Genomic DNA, 23,025 nt, shown 5'->3' with positions numbered 1-23,025 from the left:
CTTCTATCTGTTCCATTACTCTGTGTCCCTACGCTTACTGTGCTGGGTTGTCTTCTTTCATATTACACACGCTACATACTACACCGCTCCCTTCCACCCTTCGACATGTGAAAACCACGTTGTCCTATGATCCAGAATGCCTGGATATTGGCTGTAAGAGGAATTCCTGAAGTGCAATTCCTCCTGAATAGCATTTGCCTCTCAGAGTCCGGTAAATTTGTTCTTTCACTCCACTCCCAACAGCTTGCATAAAATGCAAGGGTGAGATCAGTATAACAACAAAGGTAGAAGAAAAAGAAGTCTACTCTCCACAAATTCTCAGCAATCGTTTCATGAACTCTCAACAGTAAAAAACCCACAGCTATCTGTACAAGTCAGTATCAGGAATAGAAAAGACTGCATGCAGCAGAAAAGCAAGAGAACAGAATTAGTGTTTCTGCACTATCCTGTTCAAATAAATTTTAAGACAGAACAGCAGTTGTGTGGAACAAAATCCTCCACCCTACAGACAAGAGCCTGCCCAACCATGTATCGCAACTGACTTGTGATTTCACATACATACGTCTGTTTCACAAGCAGTCTCAAGGCATATCCTTTTGATTTTTATGAATTATGAATACTAAGTATTGAATTGTGAGGCGAGTATGCAAAAAACAGACTGATTAAAACCCTGCTATATCTACTGATATTAAGTGAAGTCACAACATAAATATGTTTGACCCAGAGTTATCGTACCAGAGAAAGTTTGACCCAGAGTTATCATACCAGAGAAATTATTCCCATCTTATCTATAATATGTGCAAACTCCACATTGAGTACCTTTAAACTGTGTCTCAAACTCAGAATTCAGTAGGTTGAATATACATATAATCAGACTATATTTGAAAACAATGTGTGCATGATAACAAGAGCCTTTTGTCCATTTTGCACATTTTTTTAAAATCACAGCACTGTAGCAATACACAGGGATACCACTGCCTACCAGACTGACCTATGTTGTTCCACTGTTTCCAGGACCTCTCCAAATAGCTGTTTGCCTCCCTGTGCTATCTCTACATTTTTACTTAGAGTTTAAGTCTGGAAGAGGCAGTAAAAAGTGCTTGCGTAGCAGGTATTGACACAAGGGAGTTCTGGCCCACACGCAGGACATGTAGACACCATAGCAATGCACGTAATATTTGCATCATAATAGTTGCATACATTCTACATGCTATGTGTCGTAGTCACAAAACAGAAAAGGAAATAGAGAAAGAGCGAGAGAGAGGAGATATCACATTAACAACATTAATATATGAAAACAAATTTTCTTCTGGTAACAGGAAATGCAGTGTAGGTAACGTTGGGGGCCAAAAGATTAACTCTATTAGTAATTGCTCTTTAAACTAATTTAGATTAGAAGAATCAAAATATTCACACACATTTATCCATAAACTTTTCCTTATTACCAGGCTGTTGAATCATTAGTATCGTTTTCTTACAGGTCTTACTCACAGATTCTTAGCTAGGATAATGCCTCAGAACCCAGTTATTCCACTAGAGTGAGGAGAATTTATAATTAGACAAATGAGCCTCTCTGACTTATTGCTTATATAAAGAGTAAGATACTTCACATTTTTTAAATTTGATATACACAAAATACAGTCATTGATTATTTTAAACAAACAATATCCATCCACATACTAGTTATTTTTTCTGTTCTACCATTACAGGATATATGCCTGGGTGTATTATGTATTAAGTGTATTATACAGTAATTTACGGCTCTCCTACATTCTGCAATGCGTAGACAGAGAACTGAACCCACATCATTTTCCGCTGAAGTCAACTGGAGAGATACAGTAGCCCACTCGGATGCTACAGATCCAAGACCAAAGCCAAAGTTATTAAGGAACTTCAGAAATTATTCTTGGTCCTCTCATAGCCTCTCAGTAAAAATAAACAAACCTTACAAGCAATAATTCAGTATTGTACTGCATTAAATACTACGGCTGAAAAACTTCTTAATATTAAAAGAAAGATTACTTAGTCATGTTTCTTGCCAGAAAATCCTTTCTGCAGATCTCTCCCATTCCTGGAAAATGGTTGATTCTCTGAGGAAGAAGAAAAAAAGAAAGTTAGTTGGTACTTTTTTAGTTTTCCTGGCATACCTAATACAATCATTTAAAACGTTCAACTGCATGCGCAGGTAAACATAATTAGTGTTACATATAAATAATTTAAAATAATATCTTACATTATACTATGTATTCTTAGCAATACTAAAGATACTGTAAGTTGTATTCTCCTCCACCAACATGAGTATGCCCAGTGATTTCATTTCAGACATGAAAGGAGACTATCATACTCTTATTCACAAAGCTATCTAGGAACAAAGAATGCTATCACAAAGTAATGGTAAAAAAGGGAATTATTTATCCACAGAAACTGTGGAGAGAGCTCTGCTTGTTAACTTACTGCTTAAAAGCTTATGAGCAACTTATAAATGAAGTTTTGCATCTTCTTTCAAACTCTGATCATTCACAACACCCAACTGGCAGACAAAAGCATGAAAGAACAGCCCCAAATATTTAAACACCAGATTCCAAGCGGTATGAACAAATAACTCTGGAGAAGAGAATAGGATTTTAAAATATGTAGTGGTATAGCCTTATTGCAGTCTGGTTGGTGGTGTTTTGTGGGGTTTTTTTTTTTCCTCTCCGTACAAATGTAACTGACCAAAAGTGACACATTACTGAATGCTTCAGAGTGAAACAGTTTACTGAAACATGTCAGAAATCCTAACTACCACTCTACCTGATAGTTCCGCAGTTCAGCAATCTTCTCTTGTTGCACAGCAGAATCACTCCATATAAGATTAGCTGTTTCATCTTCATCACGTGTTTTCACAAATCCCATTTCTCGTATTACTACACGTACTACGGAGAAATCACATACTTAAGGAACATTTTGAATCTCTAAAATAGATTCATTTTCAAAATTTTAAAAATTAAGATTTTAAACACTTCCAATAGTCAACCCTTTGTCTGAGAACAATGTTAGCATGCAAGCTATTATTTATCTTGCAATATTTCCATCAGTTTATTGCAAACCTGTCATTACAACATTATAGCACCTTGCACTGAGGCTGGAATCAGAGCACAACCACTGATGGGAACTGTGAAGAGCTTCAGGGCATTCCACAATCATCTAGTAAAAGTCCACTTGCATGGCTTTTAGACTTAATCTTAGCTATCACATACGTTAATTTTAAAACAGTGATGACTATAAGTGTCACTGCAGACAGGGGACAAGAATGCCTCCTTAGTCAAGATACAGTAGTTACAAAAGCAAATGCCTACTTTATTTTAACATAAAAAAAGAGAAAAGACTGATTATGTGTCAGGCATAACTCAGGTTCTAGGAGAAAAGATTTTTCTGTAGTAGTCCCAAGCATCAAAATACAAAACATTAGTAGATTTTATTGAGAAACTCTGTATAATAATTAGGGTATTTAACATTAAATTTATGCTGTTCCTGTTTCAAGGCTTTAAGTAAACTTCTAAACACATATGTAATTCATAATTAGAGGGTTTTTCCACAGCCTTCTTGATTACTTAAGTTTTTGCATTTCAAGGCCCTTCCCCGAGTAACAAATGGGGAGTAATAGATGCACAGTGTTCAAAGCTATCAACTCAATGTTACAAAAAAAGAACAAAGGTTTCTTACAAAAGAAAATCCTCTGGAAACGTCTCACTGTCAGCTTGATGCAAAGTCCATTAACTTAGTCCATTAGTTAGTAATTCACTCACGTCAATGGCTATTAGGATGAAAACGAAATATGTAGCTTCCTACCAATTTCATATTTTGTGCCAGCGACGTTTGCAGTGATGACTCCATTCTTCTTCTTTCTGACTTTTCTTTTAATCATGCTTTGATAGGGTAGTTCTGAACTCAAAGTCAGAGGAGCGGTTCCATGGTTATCTTTGAAAAATAACGTTGTAACTATCAACAACTTTATATCTCAAATAATGTATACAAATGAACTAAAAATACAAACATTTACGCTGTTGCAACTTAAGAGGTACAAGCATATTGAATAATTAACAGGCTACATTAAAAATCCAAGACTAGCATACCTCCCTCATTAGGCAAGGATGGCATTATAACCTAGGATAGTGCAGAAGCAGAGCCCAAATTCTGTTCCCAAGTTCTCAGAAAATGATGGAGCTGTCAAAGCCAAATTATTTAAAGCTCCAGTCATACCATTTCAGTCTCTGGTTGTAGCAAATATTAGTTCTGGAATGGATAGATATCTGTGTTAAAAAAAAATAGAAGAGAAACTTCGTTATAGAGAAATCCTGAAAAAATATAAACGGCAGAAAAATAAATATGGAAATGCTTTTAATAAGAAGTCAAAAGTAATGCTTATTTTAAAAGATTGATCAAGTTATTGTAAATACAAAACTTTGTTCATTACAATTCAATCGTTTTGTTTCTGGGAAAAATAGTTTTGCAGTATTAATTTTCGAAATGAGATTGTATTACCTCATTTTCTTATCTTCATTTGTGTATGGGAGATTTTGGGCATGAAAATAGGTAACACTGAATTCAATCAATACTGCAAACTTTTATCTCCACAAAGCTCACTGAATTTATAGCAATTTTAAACCATATTTTAATTAAAAATTTAAAATCAGACACACTGTATTATGTGTTTTCAGGTACCAAATGGGACATAACTGAAATCACCTTAATAATCTTTTTCCACTTTTTCATTTTTCAACATTTTTAAAGCAATTGTCCAATAATCACTTGGTAACACATGGCTGCAGTTTCACGACCACTTCACGACACAACAGACATAATTTCAAAAACACTTTGGCTTGGCAAATACCTAAATTGTCAGTTTCTAAAATGAGTAATTGTTTGCATAGAATGCTATTTTTCATGTCTACACTGATGCAAAATTTCAAATTTTTTCCTCTGTGAATATACTACCACATGTGAAAATCCCACATACTATAAAGTTTTTTAGGTCCAGCTTAAGCACATAAGAACAATGGGCTAAAATATGAGGAAAAAACCTCAGGAATAAGATGCTTCTAAACACACTGCTGCATGACTTCAGGCATGCAGCACTGTTATAACAAGGTCTGCAAGGAAACAAATGCTGTCTTTGGCAGGATGCCTCAAACAAATCTATGAGTTTTCAAAACATATAAAATATAAGTTACTGATTTTAAAATGCTTTCATTTCTTTTCTGCAATTATATGTGTGGCTAAAGTTCCTTACACTAGCTTTAGGTTAGTTTATATTGCCACTTGTGGTGATTGCAAAACTTATTTTAAATAGCTTTATATAGAGCATGAGGAATTTCTTCTGCTATAAATTACAGTACAGTCAAATTCAGCCATGACTTACAATGTGAAACATACTTGGTCATAAGATTGGACAAGATGTGCATTAGCAAAGTTACCAAAACATTACTTATAAATCCTCATTTTTTATTTGTGTGTGTGTACATGCATGTCAGAGAGAAAAAGAGAGAGATACAATTATATTCTGGACAAGTCACCCTCTTGGTAAGAAAATATAAAAGCAGATACCTTGAGCTGCAAGATCTTATTTCCTTTCAAGACAGAAATTTACCCTTAATTCCATTTTTTAATTTACGCTTAAATCCATTTCAAGACAAATGGATATTAAATCCATTAACACAAAAGGATAAAAAGAACAGATTATGGTTCTTTTATTACTGTCACCAATGTACTAGGGGCCAAATTCTGCTTTGCAATAAGATAACCAAGTCTCCCTCGTGTCCATTTAGTGGAGTGCCACAAATTAACACTAAAACGTGACCCTGTGTATTTATCCAGAAGTAAGAACAGGAGATGTTTTATACACAGATACAATGCTCGACAGCATAGCAGTAACTCCCAGCCATACCTTTGAACCAGAACTCACTAAGAAAATCCCCCCAAGTTGAACTAAAATTGGCAGGTCATTTTGAAGTTTCAATGTTTTGGATGCCATCATCTGAGAAGGTGGCCTGAAAGTCCTCCTGCCCGCTGGCGTACCAAAATTAGACACAGAGATGGGAAAGAAAAGCATTCATCCTCCTTAAAACCACTGTGAAGGAAAAGCGGTGCCGGGCACAATGACTCACTGAATATTGCATGTTATCTGTTTCTCAAGCTAAGAATACCACCAAAGTACACGACATGTTTAGTTCCTGGGAATAATACTGAAGTACGTCTGTTAGCCAATTAAGGACTTCTATGTACATCCACAAATGCCTAGCAGTTGTTCCTCCGCTGCACTGGCTAAAAACTTTTAACAAATTTGGAAGAATGTCAAGACGACTAATATTTCCCCATGAGAAATGCCAGCCCTTACTAATACAGCATGATTTACAAGCTATGATATGGTAATAAAAACCAAGCAGCTCATAGTGCTCTCATTCTGCTTATAATCACAGAAAAATATCTGCCCAAAGTTAACTATAACACATTGTATTCTGAAGATGGACCATAAAGCTCCAAACTGCACTACGTTGTTGAATTACCTTTTTTCTTTATATAGAAACTATTCTACTCTTTTGAGAATACTCTTTTGGGTTGAAATGGAAAGCGCCAACACTCGAGATCCATGACTTCCAACCAGTCAACTTTTTAGCACACATACATGAGTTGATGGCAAAGATTTATGGTCAACTTTGGAGTTTTCTATGGACAATTAGTAGTTTGACCATATGGAAAACAAAAGTAATTGGACTGACTAACTCCCACAAAAATCTCTGCAAACTGATCATTGAAGTAACTGTTTTCTTGACAAGATTATGGATGACATAATTTTCATCATCACAGCTGAAGCGTGCACTCCTCTAATGATGTCAAATCTTGTTACAGACACATGCAGTCTATTTGTCAAATCCTGATTTAAACTGAATTCTTCGAAGACAAAAGGGATCATTACTGTACTCTGTATTCAAACTTTCTCTAGGATTTTGACTTTTCACAAGCATTGTCCTATGCCAATAAACTGTAGTCTGCCTTAAGCTTGTATATAATAATTCAAAATTGTTTTACAATTGCTTCACTTCTTTTAAGTTGCCCATCTCCAAACAACCATTTCACTGAATACCAAAACACCAGCAGTTCTAAATCAGAAGCAGTTTTCCAAAATATTTTACATAGGATGCAGTCCTTTCCTTTGTTCCTACTGGAACCATCTCCTTTCCAAAGGGCAAATACAGGTCCAATGAAATTGGACAGTCTCAGCTTTTCTTCCCACCATGTCAAGTGACAGATGAGAGGTACAGCATCTCATCTGGGGGAATACATTACCCAGAGCACTAGCTGTGAGCTGTAGGCTAAGCCATGGGAGCAGTAGACTTCCTCCTGCTTAGACCTCCATGCTTTGTATGTCCCCAGTGCAGTACCACGAGAAGTTCCAATTCCGCAGCAGGAAAACTTAAGACCAGGCTACTGAGGAAGCTGCAATCCTCCCAAGTAAACGCAACTGTTCCTCAGACTACACTTTAGATGAGCAGTTCTCTAACTGGGGGAATGGGTCACTTGGGAGAGACAGGAATACATCTCTGAGAGCAATAAACGGAGGGCTGTTGCTGAGGGGAGGGAGCTGGAAGGAGAGGGGCGCACACTGACAGAGCACTGAGATGCAACACTGCAATGCCGCGGGCCCTGCAGCCACAAGCTCCCGCACGTCTTTCCTCTCTTTGACTTCTATACAGCAGAGATCACCCCAGAGTTACTTCATTCTCTGACCTGGGTCCTCCCCAGGCACATTTTTCTAGCTCACATCTCTTGATTTGTTATTATTGCCCAGCCCTACTCCCAGTCAGGGCACAGTCGTCTCAGGCATGCTGCAGGAAAAAGACTTGCAGCGCAGACCACTTTGCGGGCAGCCTCTGCTGCCCCGACAGAATCGCAAGGTACAGGGCAAAGCTTATTGCAGGGCCCACCGGATCGTGCAACAGTAATGGCAGCAGCATTGTCGGGTTATGAATACATCAAATTCCGAGTCAGTTCTTATAACTGTGACAAGTTTTTACTTATAAAATAAGCATAACCTATAACCTGCATTCAGCTACAATGATGTAGAGGCGTATCCCTCTAGCAACCTACCTGAAAGACCTCTTTCTAAGAGATTGCTTTTAATAACATGGAAGAAAGTATTCTATTTCCAAACTGGGACTGACGGAGCTTTCTTAACCTTGGCAAGTCAGCTATCGGGAATCTCTGAATTCACACTCAGACAGAAAAGGATCGCAGTTCCTGCTGTACATACCTTTTCCCTCCTGAAATAGTGATACACACAAATTGGTGAAAGTTTGTTGCTCACCCATACTGATTCAAGGGTGGCTGAACAAAAATGGTTAACCTATAAATGGAGAAAGACTTGTGAAGAAGAAATGAAGGCATCTTCATCAGGTTAGCACATTGTTATACAAACAAGCACTTTGAATAAAAGTGTTCTACGGCGAAAAAAAAGATGAGATGTTATCTTTACTGTTGCCTGGCAAAGGTGTGAGATGTGAGAGAGCCAGCAAGAGAGGTACACTGCATACAATCCTGTTCTAGAAAGAGACAGAAGAAAAAAAGAAAAAGAAAAAGGAAAAAAGAAAAAATAAAAAGGAGCTTTTTTCCTCCAGGGACAGCAGAGGTAAGGTACTCTTGCTGGAGATGGAAGTGTTGCACACAGACAGGGACCAAAGCAGATGCTTGAGTCCATCTAAAGGAACAGTCTAAGCAAGGTACGAGGGTGCCTGGGTGAAGAGCAGGGGACAGTGGAAAGAAGTGGTTTCATAGTTAATGTTTCCTTGATAACAAGTTGTAATATGTTGTAGAAAAGAAAAAATTGAAAGTATTTTTTGCTGTTACACAAATTAAGTGTATCATAAGAAGTTAGTAAATTGACCGAAAAATATTCTTTTGGCCTAGACTATATAGAAGTATTTTTGAACAAATCCCTCTCATTTCCTAAGTTATTTGCTCCATACTACTCACAGGTGACCTCTGCCTTTCACGATCCTTCACTTTACATCCTGATGCAGTGTGAGCTGAAAAGGTTATTTTTAATCTCTAAATAGGAATTGCATGCCATCAACCCCTTTTTTTCCCCAAAAAGTAAGCATGCCAGAAAAAGGTTGAATTCATCAGATCGAAATAGAGAAGGGGGAGTCAAATTCAAACTTAAAGTGGTGCAGCTTGAGAATCTATTCCAAAGAACACTCAAATCAATGAGATTCTTCAAGCTAACTTGGATCACACCAGTAAGTACGAAACCACTACTGTGTACCCTAACAAAAAGAGACAAGACTGCATATGCACATTTAAAATAGATTTAATCTAATAGATTTAGGCATTAAGAATGGTAGAATCATTTACTATCAAAACACTCCATGTTCCAAAGCAGAGACAACACTCTATCACTCAATGCACTGTTTTTAATGTGAACCTCTTCCTCCTTTCTAGCTATCGTGACACTACTGGTGACCAGTTTGAAAAGCTCCATGGCCTATGCACGTGCTTAACTTTCCATATACGAACTGAAAACATGACTTCAGAGCTTAAGCCATGGAACATATGACAAGACCTCTCAAAGACAACTAACATCTCTTAAGTGTCTTTGTATTTACCTAGGTGAAATGCTACAAACACTAGACTGTCAGTTTTATTTTCATTTCCTGCATTCTTTGTGTACAGACAAGTAATCACTCACCAACAGTGGAATATTTTAGAATAGATTTTAAAACTAGCAGACCGCTTTCCTCTGAGCCCATTAGTGCCATTTACTCAGTGCTGTCAAAAGTGTCTGGAAACGCACAATAGCTGGGAAGAAATCCATAAAGCTCCTGATATATGGAGCTTTCACTCTGAAATGGAGACACACTGAAGGTATAGTTACAGAACTTGGCAGATGACCATAGGGATGGAAGGACAACATCACAGCGCTGCAATCCCCACTCCCCAATTAGCTGGAAAATTAAAATAACAAAAATTTCACAGATACTTGAAAATGAAAGGAGTGGCAATAGTCTTCAGAGCATCGACCTAGCAAACATCTGAGTTCCGTTTTTTTTCAGTCTGACCTAAATAAGTTTTTTGCTCCCTTAGATCTTAGACTGTGAAAGTCTGGATACGCCATAGTGAGGGGTCTGCTATTTATTACAGTTATACAAAACTATAATCTACTGTTGATCTGGAATTAAGCTATAAAATGCAGATTCAAAATGAGATTAAGACATTAACAGAAATTACAATAGAGAAAAATGCCTTCTTCGCTACCACCCTCAAATAGCAAGGTAATAACAACTGCAGTAATTAAACTGCAGAATTAAAAGCATCATACCCTTTCATGATTTTTTTTAATATGTGTCTTGACAAAACGTATGTTGAAGTGTTCCAGCTACAACCAAGCATAGCTGAGCACTTTTATTGTAACATGCTAAAAAAACAATTTGGTGGCAAGTTCTCACTCCTACAGAGAAATTCTAGATGCAAAAAGCAATCCACATTTTGAGGCTCAATGTGTCAAAGTGATAAGCTTGTTTTTAAAAGGGTATCTGTCAGCTGGCTTAAAAATGCATACACATTAGGGTTTGGTTCAAAATACTCTGAAGTCAAAGGAAATCTATTAATTTCAACAGCCTTCGCTCTCATCATCAAATGAGACGAGATGTTTATTCAGCAGTTCTTTCAGATAAAGTGAATGTACAGAGTTCTCAGGTGTTTGATTTGCTAAATGGACAGCTACAAGGTACACAAGAATACAAACAGCATGATTTACACAACTAAAAACTTTTTTGAATCATGCAGTTCTGTAAAACAATTTTCTGAAGTAGTTTATCCAAACGGACAGCATTTCTAAAACTTCCAAAATTTCTCTGAACTACCAAAATGACCAAGCCAAGCTGTGGTAACAGCACTTTACCTCTGAATCCGTAAGTTACAGTTACTTTATCGTGAGTTTAACCTTACAACTGCCATTTCCCACTCAAGACCCCAATCAGTAAAGGCCCTAGAATCAGTCTTAGCCTTCTGCAACACAGCTTATATAATAAACATAATTTTACAACGCCTATTTAGTAATACTGAAAGCATAAACTATCCTGACCCTTCCAGTCTACCCTCAAAACACAATGCAAAACAGAGTCTGCATCACAGTTCTGAACCTGTATCTTTTGCTGGAGAACATAAAAGGTGTGTTATCTTAAAATGGTTGGAGTCTGGTCAGAAGACAACCCTTCAGTGCCAGCTCCGACGCTCAGCCACACGTGTTGGCACAGAGCCTCGGGAACTTTGCAGTCTTAGCTCATGGGAGATTTTCTTTTGGTCTTTCCTGACTTGGCACTTCACAGCTTTGGGTTGGGCTTTTTCATTGTTTATTATCACAAAACGTCTATGAAATGGAAAGTATATACCCCTGATTCAGAAAACAGGAAATGTATTAGAAGCTGTTAAGATGGTGGAAGTGTCACAACATGAGTGTTTCACAGGAATTAATCACTTCCTAATCACAATACACAGAGATCAGAATCGGGCACAGAAGCAGTTTTTTTCTTTTCAGTGTTGTCTTGAAGCAATATTGCTTCTTTTTGCGTTTATCCATTTTCCAAAAGGAAATTTCAAATCCTTGGCCAAATTTAAATCAATGTCAAAGCTTTCAAAGCTGAAGATTGATTTTCTCTTTAAAAAATGACCTCCAAAGTGTCTTTCATAGCAGAGCACACAATGTGACTATCTGTTGGCTCATTCTCACCCTTCAAAAGCCCTTTCTAATGTGATAACATATTTCAGACTGTTAGCAAATTGAGTATAGAGTTTCATAGTTATGTTCTGAATATCGAAAGAGGGACATCAAAAAAGCCAGACAGAATTAGAAGACTACAATAAAAAGGACAATGCTTGAACCTTTTTCTTGTTCAGTAAAACATAGGAAATCTATTAATTGACAAGGCAAGTGAAAAGAACCTGTATGACTTACAAATCAGTAATTCATAAATAAAATGCAGGGAACTTTTAATAAACATCATTTAGCATTCATAATGGCAAGGAAAAATACTGACAAAATAGCCCAAACAACCCAAAGTGCAACCGTGTTTTTATACAGTATAATCTTAGTTTCAGAAAATATATGTCTGCATGACTCACTGCTAAAAAAATAATCAGCTTTAATGTTCTACTCTCTGTCAGCAAAAAGCATAGACAATGCATAGGTCTCGTACTACTGTTCACCACTTCAGTAACTGTTGATAACACCATAAATCTGTCAGCAGGACAGCATTTCACTAACTGTAGAACAGAAAACATTCCTAGCCCTTAATCACAATAAGTTCCACCGAACACTGCTGAATGGAAACCCATCTCTATTTATTGTAACTACCTACCTCAGCAACACCATCATTACACCTTCCTTTAAAATAGCGTTGGAATGATCTAGGCATTTTCAGCCTAGAAACATACACTACATTAGAGTGCATTGGCCACATCAGCTCTGCAAGCGACAGCTGAGTGGCATGACACCTACCACCCATAGGAGGGCTGGACCCCTGCCACCTCAAATAAAGCATTCCCGTTAAAACAAACATTTGAAGGACTCTTGTTTGATTTGTCTTGGGGACCATGAGTGCAGGAAGCCGTGCTGAGTGCCAGACTGCCGCACACTAAGGGCCAATGCTCTTTGTGGTGAGACAGCCATGGCCGCTAATATGAGAAACAGAGATGATAATGTGCAATAATGACTTTGTGTAATGGTAGTATTGAAGTCTGACATTAACAGTGTGGTTTTGGTAGGGGAAAGGGTAAACAAGAGAGAATCAGGAGAGGAATTGAGTCGTGGCACCTGTGGGAACACCTCTGCTCTGCTTTTGACTTCGCAGTGTGCCATCCGTGCTCTTCATTACAGCACGTCAACATACACCAACATGTACCACAGGGTGTTTTAAATTGTGTACATCACACACTAATCGCTGCTGGAATTAAACTATTCCTTTCTTTTTCTATTATTCACTACTCAAAAGATTTATTTCTCTAGCAAGAGCTAGAGATCTTAGGGATCTACAAGATAGGACAATTTAACATTTTACATATATCAGCATAGTTGTCTTAGTAGAACAGAAAAAGTGCTAATCGTTTAATGAAGCTGATACATTTACAATGATTCCTTATATTATAAATAGCCCCTGGGGAGAAATTTACTAAGGATCTTGGGGAAGAAAGGAGGAAAAAAAAAGGATATCTTTAGCAGGTTCCCACTCACACATCTAATTCTCCCTCCCTTGCTTCAAGTTGATGTTATTGGCTTGGTGTGAAAACAGCCTCAAGTTCAGGGATACAAGAACACAAATGTGGTTAAAATAATTTCTGCAGACCTCTGTGTATTGCAAGAGCCACACCTTAGCCCCACATGAAGTATGCCCCATTACATCTCATATTTTACAGGCCTACCATTCATAGGCCTGTTTCAGCATCTCTAGATGCAGACTGCAGTCATCACACATGGCCCATGATGACTCTGATTGAGGGTTACATCATTCTAACTCACACGCTGCCACATAACAGTGTTTTCTAGTTTAGCAACAAGGATGACGCTCCCACAGCAGCCTGAAATATAAATTGGCAGACGTTAGCCTGCAGTTTCAGCACCTGATGTGAAAACGTTAAACAAAAATCAGGCCCTGAATAAACCACCAAGTGCACTCACAAGAAACATCTACTCAAAGTGTTCTTGACCATGAAAGTACAAGACAGGTGCTCATACATGATCACCGAATTATTTATATTATACTGACACTTCCAATCAATTTGCTCAGCTACACTGGGAATACTTGTATGCTTCTATGGGGGTTGGTAGACCTCTAACATTTTAATGACTGTGCCATATACTTCTACTCTGTAAAGAATAAACGACAGTCAGAAATACTCGCAGCTGGCCTACAGTATCACTAAGACTACTGCAACCAACACTCAGTGCTAGTAATACTTTACAAACAGCTGATAAAGCCAGCCAGAAACTCCAGCAGCTACAAAACATTTCAGCAAAAACATGCTTTCCTCCCCACAGCTTAGTATTTGGGGCTCAATGGGGTACCACTGATTTGAAAATATTTTTGCAAATGAAAACAGGAGAAAATCAGCAGTTTCAAAATGATGCGAGTCCTCAGAAGCTTCTCTAACTGGAATTGACCCAATTTATAAAAAATTCCTTTAAAAGGCTGGATTGGCTCCAAACCCTCTGTGTCACGCTATTTTTATCCATTGTAGGGGATCTAAATAGAGTCACTATCCTCACCAGTAATGAGATGAGACTCCAGTATCCTACTATAGGAATATTTTGTGGATGTACTGCTCACCTGTAGAGAAATACAGTGTGTAGTCAGAAAGCCTAGAAAAATAACATGCCTTAAATATCGACCCTAAATTGAATACTTCGAATACCCAAAACAAGAAAGGAAAATGAAGTGCATCACGTTTTATACACACTAGCTTTAATTTTTGCTTAAAAGAACAAAGCCTGAGAATAGCCTACCAAAAAGTAATTTTCCAGGATATGCTTGAACTCAGAGGATCAGAATAATGTACCTTCTGAATGCTAAGTACAGCATTACTGATGCAACCCTGTAGTATTGAACGGTTTATTTATTGTGTAATCATACATTGCCTCTGAGGTACAGAGACCATACTGACAATGGCACCATAGCTTTTAATGCAGTTTAAAATAACTCCAAAATCTGAGGAGATAACTGCCCTAAGCATGCCTGTTTGCCTTCATGACTTTAATCACAGCAGCAGCACAGTTCCAAGTTTGGAACAATATCACAGTTAGCCCTGTCCTCATCCATCTTGGTCAGCTCCCAAAAAGCAACACTTAAAAGCAATTGGCTCTGGAGTGTGTGTTTGTTTGGTGTTGGGTTTTTTTGTTTTTTTTTTTTTTAAAAAGTAATTCTGTGTTGGTTAAGAGCTATACTTGAGAAATGTACTGAAATAAAAGTCCTCAGCCAGTGGCTAGAGCAGTGGGATATTCAATTCATTTAGCAGGGCTCAATTTGATTTTTCATTGCTTTAATCTTACATTTTTTAAAGGTGCATTCTTAATGAAGCAGAAAGACATAAACTTATACAGTCAAATACATGCTGGCTGCAAAGTTAACTGGTTTTCAAATATTCAAAAGAAACAACTACATTAATTTCTTCTTATGTTATAGCAACATACACCACCACCACCCAAAATAAAACATGATTGAGAAGTGATCCACACACTCTTTTTTTTAATCATCATATTATCTTAGGCTGAAAAGTGTAATGTTTATTGTTTTGTGCTTCTGACTCTCTCAGACATATCACACCCTTCATATTATGGAAGGATTTTTTGTAGCCAGGGAGTATTATATTTACCTGATGACTACAGATAAGAAAAAAAGAAATGCACCAAACTGAGCCAAATCCATTTATAAATACAAAGGTACGGAAAAGTTACAGCACACCTATTAACCAGAAGAATAAATCTTCCAGTACGTTTAATACAAAGTGTTAGTACAAATGAGAATGATTTGATAATCCAAACAGAAAGAAATGGAGAATAAACTGGGATTCATAGTTGGTTATTGATCCAGGACTCTGAATATTATTTCACAAATATGAAACTTCTTCCCAATTTTTTATGCTCCTTTGATTGCTCAAAGGAAGAAAGAGCTTTTCTCTAGGAAATTCCCCAGTTCCATCATTCAGAAGAAATGTATACAAAGTGCAAAATTTGTCTGAAGTCTATCGTGTAAATGAGATCAAGCCATATGTAACAGGATCTTCTCTGTAGCCCAGTGAAGTAAATATAGACATTTCTATTGACTTTTGTGGACTTTATACATCATAGTGTTTCAGTTCCAGAACAGCCCTGCTGGTGGCACAATTCAGGAATCTAATTAAGACACAGACTTCTTTGGTAACAAGACCAACCCGTGTCTCATCCATGTCAAAACTACAGTCCATTTAAATCGAACCTTCAGTACAGTAGAAATTACAGCTAAAAATAACTGAGTTGACTCTGAATTTCTCTCTTTCTCAACAAAGATTATAAGCTTCAAGTATCACTTTCAGAACTGCTTGGCTGTCTAGAGGCAGTGCTTCATATTTCATAGCTCATGTAGGATGCACAGGGTCAGAAACAGGGATTACTGTGGAGGCAATATATAGATATATCACCACAGAAAAAGCTTCATGCTGTTCTCCAGAAGCATATTTTGTCTAGCTAATGGATCAAGACTTCAGAAGATGCTCCTGCATCTAGTTCTCTTTATTATAAGGAAAGATAAACTGCGAGCTCAAGGATGGAGAAAAGGCACAAGAATCCTGGAAAAAGAACTCATTCCAAAACATATGTGGTGGACAGAATGCATAAGCATTCAAACTGAAGGTAATGGATTTCAATTAACATAGTCTGCAATAGAGAGCAATGGTGAAAAAACAAAACAAAACGAAACAAAAACCACTTAGCAGCAGCATGTGGCAGGATGATATACCAAATTCTTCTACATACAAATTACTGATAAGAGTGCAAAATGTTTATTTATCACGGATTTAACTGACAAGATTACATACTGCAGAATAAACAGTCATACCAGGACCTCCCACTGATGTGGTAACAGATTTAAAATAATTCTGCAGTAGAAGTAGCAAAATGAAATCACTTACCATTAGTGTTGCATTGCTGAAACTATCTGAAGAGTCAGCCCTCCGGAAACAGATTTTTCTATCAATAATTGACAGCTGATACAGTTTCAGGCAGCACTGTACACCAGGGAAAGACATGCTGCAGCAGCAGCTCCTTCCCATTTAGCCTATCCCTAGCACTTTTTAGATCTCTTTCTTAACCCTTTCTAGGTACTTTCTCCCTGTGGTTTGGGCGAAGAGAAAGGCGTGATACATGTTATAAGAAAAGAATGCATTATTTCCCACTTCACTTAGAGTGTGACAAGAGCCGTGGGAAGAAAGTCAGTAGGATTTAGTCATAACAATAAGCTAAAGAGAAGTAAAACCTAAAACCAGAAAAAAATGACTCAGTGACTGGGAAATAGTTATACCAGACACATGAGGTACTGTAACCAGAACAATGATTTCTCCAAATGTAGAATTAAGAGGTGAAGACCACAATAACATAAAATAGTAGCAGAGAAGTAAGCTAAAGAAGATGAATAGTTCATTAATTGCTATAAGAAAAATGGTTATGATTCTCTTCCAGCCTTAGACCAATGACATTCAGGTTTTTAAATCAAACCTATTTGGTTTCTGTGAGGCCAGGATTACAACCTTATAGAGCAATTTTTAAACCAAATGAAATCTTACGTGAAGTGATGGAAAGAGAAACATTACTTCCTTTCTGGGATAACTTTTTTCTGTAGTATTCTGAAATCATTCACATTTCTTAAATTTGGTTGTTTTCTTTTACAATGTCAATTTATATCAATAAGAAATTGTTTTCTGACATCGTTTCACAAGATGACTTTTCTTTGTCATATTATTTTTCTTTTTCATCAAGAAAATATTGGTCTGATCAGACAGCTCAGTACATTTTAATAAGGGTGGACTGTGGACCACGGAGGCCATCTGACAATAAAACGTTTGCAAATTTCTTTTGTTCAAATGGGTTATTTCTCCCCACAGAAAAAAAACTGGAGAAAACTCTGGGAAATCAACTGCACTCCATTCTTTTGTGTCAGTTTTACAGCAGTCAGGCCCATTGCATGGGCCAGACAAGACCGACTGCACTGCTGCTGTCACACCTGTCCGACAAAGACGAAGTATTGTGGAGAGCCAGATTCTAGTGAGATGGAGAAGGATATATTCACATAAGGTGGTTGTAGACCTACTAGCTGTAATGCCATCCTTCAGGAATCATATACAGGTAGAATGAAGCTGGGAGCAGAATGTGCAAAGGCTACAATATACGTAAAAGACATTTCCTCTTAATTCGTCTCCTCTTAGTTTACAAATTGTAAGAGCAGATGTTCTCTCTGAGCCACAGAGAATGTCTCTCTTGCTTGCCCATTCAAGTGAAGTAGAAAATCAAACAAATGTGCATATTTGCACCATGAGTACAAAGAAATAAGGCTCTGAAAATTCGACAGCTCTACCACAGTTTGTTGCCATTTTCCCCGGTTCATAAGAAGTATGGTTCTCCCTTTCATACAAATCAGTAGGGAAACACACTGCAATGAAATCCCACAGATGACATTGCAAGCACATTTATTCCTCAGATATAAAGACACAACAGTGGATTCATCTGTATAAATGTAGACCCCTACAATGTAGATTTTGAGCTGGTTTCTCTGGGGTGCCTTCACAGACAGCCTACATATAGTCAGCGTAGGCAGCTGCAGGTATCTGGATTGTGGATGTATAACCATTGGCGAGATGAATCCTGTCCAAGTTGCTCAGCATGAAAATCTCACTCCACATAAATGAAACAAAAAACAACCAAACAAAAAAAACAACCCACCAAGGATTAAGGCCTCTACTTGGGCCATGATCGGACAGGTACATCTTCCAAAACTGAAGAAGAGATGAATTCAAGGACTTTGAAACAGTGGGAAATTATAGGAGGAAACTCAGTGCAACTGAGACACAATTTCCTGTGGAAGCACAGAATTGGTAGTGAAACCTGGACATCTCTCCTGAAGTCTCCTCCCACAGATGACTTTTCCCCGTGCCTCCTCACACTGTCTTGATTGTCTTACTGTTCCAATTTTCTTACATCCAGCTGTTGCAGAGAATCAGCCTCAACTGGACCATTAATCTGTTATCCTCAAACAGCTGGAACAGCGTTATGCATGCATGTCCCACGATTAGCTGCGAGATATTTCTTCTTTATCAATGAAACTAAATGGTGTGCTGACTGTCTGCATCAGACATTCCCAAACACCTACTCACAAGAATATATCTTCTTTTTTTCTTTTCAGTTCTCATAAATTTTATTTCATTTTCTCAGAAAATATCAAATACTTGCTTCCTATATGTTTGTATTCCTGAGTGTTGCTTTTGGCAGAAAGGCCACAATGTCCTTTCATTTTCTCTTCATACCCAGAGGCAACAGAGGAAAGTAATATATAGGCTTTTTTAACCCACTGCTTGGGGTCATTAACTGCATCATTTCTCAACTGGTGTCCAGAATTTCATATCTAACTCTATATAGTACCCTCACTTTTCTTCTATTTCTTCACTTGTGGATGCTGCTCTGCGTCAATATCCTACAAGATTCCCAACTCTACTAAAGATCTTGCAACAGTCCAAAACAGCACTGATTCCTGTCTCGTCATGCAGTAACGCTTTATTTTACTTGCTGAATATATCCTCTCCATCCTCAGAAGCATTCTTTACAGAAAATGCTTCCATTTTTAAAATGGTACAAAATGTACCAAAGTCATGTTCTCACATCGCTCTTGTTCATTTTTAAGCAAAAAAATCTTTTATTCAAATTAATGCCTAATTGTTAATGCTCACTAGTAATTTATAGTTTTTCAAAGACTTCAGGTTGACATAAAGATAAAAAGTTAGGATAATATTCTATCCCTCCAAAAAGCCACATGAAATGAAACGTAATAAAAAAGGGTGGTTTTTCCTGGGTGAATAAATTGCACATCTTTCAGATCTCTTCCATCAATAATTCATACAAAGTGGTTTAGCACATTTCTCCCAACCCCCCACCCCACCAAGATGAGCTTAGAAAGATAAAACAATATAACAAATTCACAGAAATTTAATGTTCAATGAACACTGAACACATGACAACCGCCCACAAAAGCAAAGAAAATGCAGACTTCCATCACATAGCTCTATTCTATACTTTTCAAGAAAAGTCCATTCTGAGCAAGCAAATAAGAGTAATTTCCCTATCAAATCTCACAATCTTCTGCCCTGTCAGTCCACTCTTTTCTGTGTTCATAAACAGTATCTAGATCTTTGCCTCTTTGCCTGCATGAATTCAGTATTAAGAATCTGATTTCATTTTCTCATGCTATACTCCAATGCTTCCACTGCACCCTATAGGGATATTACTGTGCTGGTTTTCAAGCGCTAAAAATAAAACAAACACATGTCAACCCAAGGACAAAGTTGGAAGGAAACATACTTTAATGTAACCAAAGAAGAATATATTTAGCATTTTGCTACTAAGCAAGGATGAAAATAAACTTGTCAACACATCGCTGTGTCTAACTGTGAAGCCCACGCCCCACTCAATTCTTTCTGTAGCATTTATTATATTTGAAAAGTGGATTTAGTCTTTCTTTCTTCTTAAGAGTGACTGTTAGTACTCTGTTACTACTGCTGGCCAGAAGGGGCTTCTGAACTGCAGCATAAAGCACTTCCATCCTTTTAGGCAGTCAGTTTTTCTATCAATTAACAGTCATGCAGCCATCTAAGCTGCATTTGAGCAGAGATGCATATTAGACTTCAATCTGATATCCTTCCAAAACCAAATACAAGCGCAAGTGGGAACCGGCATGCCGCTTACTCCACAGAAAGGAAAGTGAAAAGTGAGTCCTAAATCAGAATGTTGTTTTCTTTTGTATTTCTTTCATTATTGTTGTTAACGTGGGCTCTCCATAAAGCAGTACTGTTTCTGTGTCCCCAGAGATGAATACTCATCAGAGAAACGTGATTATATTCTTAAATATTACCTTTGAAGCAAAGATATTTTTTAAATGAATACCTATATTTTTAACATTTTTAACTATTGGAGCTTATATTTTTAACATTGGGAAAAGAAATAATACAACTGTATGCATTGGTCTTCATTTTGAAGACCCTGTATTTGGATTAAGACTGATGCTGAAGGCAAGAACCATTATGTCTGCTTTGTGTAGTCCTTTAAAACACAAAACAAAAAATTTATTCTATTATGTTAGAGCTTGTTTCCTGGTGTATGGAATTCAAGGCAAGAGCAAAAATGTCAATAAATGAGTATAAATCAATGTGGTATCATTTTAAAACTATTTTGTACTGCTGTATGAACATTTAAGAGAGAAGGCAAGGAAGAACATTGGGAGCAAGCAAAAAGCTAAGACGTTAACCCCTACAGAACCTGTAGGTTCCTGCATCCACCACCACGAAGAAGAGCATCCAGTAGATTGAGGCACTACGGAACCTCCTGATCTGAAAAAGCTTCTGGCTCCAAGAGGGGTGCTACTGTGGAACAGGAAGGTTTGCTCTAATACCCAACAGATTCAAAGGTTGACCACTTCAGTATGTCACAATGTTTTTTCTCCCGTATCCATACTCAATTACAGATGATTCTCCTACCCATCAGTGTAGCAGACATCAGCGAATTCCATTCTAAATTTAAAATACATTAGTATTTTAAATATTAATGTTAAAAAGGCTCATTGGTTCCAGTAAACTTTGAAGGAAGCTTGTAATGTCTGCAAAAGGAGTAGCTGCAAAGTACCATTCTGGCAGGGTTTTAAGTAAGCATTCATGGAGCTCTAAAGAGCTTCCTCATGCTTAATAAGGGCCATTTGAATCCTACTGCGGGAAGTGAAATGGCCCCAATTAACTTCCTAGGTGTGCAGAAAATAAAAGCGAATCTGAGGCTAAATATTCTGAAGTTCACAAGGGAAAACCAAAATCCAGCTAATATCCCCCAATACGTATGCTGTGGTACCGGCAATGAATTTTCTTAACTGACAGTTTGTACGCATCTTTCCAAATAAAATGAATTCCACTGTCTTCATAGATAGTCTAGCCTTCTTTTAGGAAAGTACGACCATTCCCTCCCTCCTCAGATCATTATAAAGTCACTGTGTCAACTCTGGATGATGGAAATACCTCATCAAAAAGGTAGAAGACTGACAAGCATTCATCTTTTTCTTCAGGGACTGATACAAAGCCTATCGATACAATTCGGTGTCTTTATGATTTAGGATTAGCCCAAAAGTCACAACATTTCAAGGCAGTAATAACACTCAAAATTTTCTGAAGGTTTGCAGACACTTACAGATATGAGAAATAAGTATTGTTGATTTCAATAAGCTGCCTTTACACTGATAAAATTATAGCACAAAACCAAAAAACATTAGTGACTCACATATTAAAAAAGTATCTTGCAACATGTTGTCATTCTCATTTTTTAAGACATAACAGAAGCTTTATAAAAGTAGATGCAAGGTAGCTTGGGAAATGTTAGCAATTTCTCTATTTCAGACATTAAGATTTCATTTCAATTTTCTGGTTTTCTAAGGATTTCCATCCTTAAATTAATAATGTGTTCTCAATTTGTACGAGACATCTGCAAGTATCTATTAAATGCAAAAATACTCCTTAATACAACATTAAAACATAGGGAAGAAAAAAATAAAAAAAACACAGAACACGCGGAAGTTCAAAAAATTACTCATTTGCCATATGCATCCTACAGAGATTTTTAGAACTTATAATAACTATCCACAGATGGAGATTCAAATCAAGAAATCGTATTTCAGTCTTTCTTGATTCTGACAATTCAGAGCAAGCACATTTGGCAGTCAGAATTAGTCTGCCACATTTCACCTTCAAAAATATATTTATGGCTTTCATTATCAACATACAGTATTACAAAGATCTTGGAAAAAATCCTAACTATACAAAAGATTGCAAGATGGTTCAGTGTCTAACTGCTTGTTGACCAATTCATCTCCTAGTCCTTCAGACTTGTCCAAAACTTAATCTACACTGCCAATTTAACACTGTCAGCTTTGGAAGAGCATGGGAACAAACCCTTATTTGATCGCAAACCTGAGCCTCAGATTACTAAAATGATTGCTAGATTACTGGAATAATTACCTAATAACTGCTGACAGGCTTGATCTCCTGGCCTCTTTTAACACTCCCAAATTGGTGGGCAGATCCCTTTGGAAGTATGTGGAATGTATCCAAACCATCAGAAATATAGAAAGGGGGCGTTTTTCTAAAAAAAATACAATAAAATAAAATAAAAAATTGACAACCATTGTTCTAGACTTTCTTGCATAATACTGCCAATACCTACAGGTA

At 37.3% G+C, this 23,025-nt stretch overlaps 1 protein-coding gene across 5 annotated transcripts in view; it reads right to left on the bottom strand.

Annotated features, from left to right (window-relative positions):
• TTLL7 (tubulin tyrosine ligase-like family, member 7) overlaps positions 1-22,869 on the bottom strand; it is a 70,286-nt gene extending 47,417 nt beyond the window's left edge. For 4 of the 5 annotated variants that reach the window (XR_664022.1, XM_009333810.1, XM_009333811.1 and 1 more), the window contains exons 1-4: positions 4,116-4,284; positions 3,832-3,960; positions 2,794-2,915; positions 2,023-2,090 (exon numbers count right to left, since the gene is read on the bottom strand). Coding sequence is in view for 4 of the 5 variants with exons in the window: in XM_009333810.1 (XP_009332085.1) it covers positions 2,023-2,090; positions 2,794-2,915; positions 3,832-3,960; positions 4,116-4,140 (344 nt within the window). In the remaining variant the exon portion in view is untranslated. Of the gene's footprint in view, positions 1-2,022; positions 2,091-2,793; positions 2,916-3,831; positions 3,961-4,115; positions 4,285-22,815 lie in introns of those variants that run through there. The other variant, XM_009333813.1, reaches the window with a different exon arrangement.
• Positions 22,870-23,025: the final 156 nt, after the last annotated feature.

This window comes from Pygoscelis adeliae, unplaced genomic scaffold (genome assembly GCF_000699105.1).
Source record: "Pygoscelis adeliae isolate BGI_AS28 unplaced genomic scaffold, ASM69910v1 Scaffold10, whole genome shotgun sequence".
In the NCBI taxonomy this organism is placed as follows: Eukaryota; Metazoa; Chordata; class Aves; order Sphenisciformes; family Spheniscidae; genus Pygoscelis; species Pygoscelis adeliae.
Note: the sequence above shows the minus strand (reverse complement) of the source record. Positions and strands in the feature narration are given on the sequence as shown.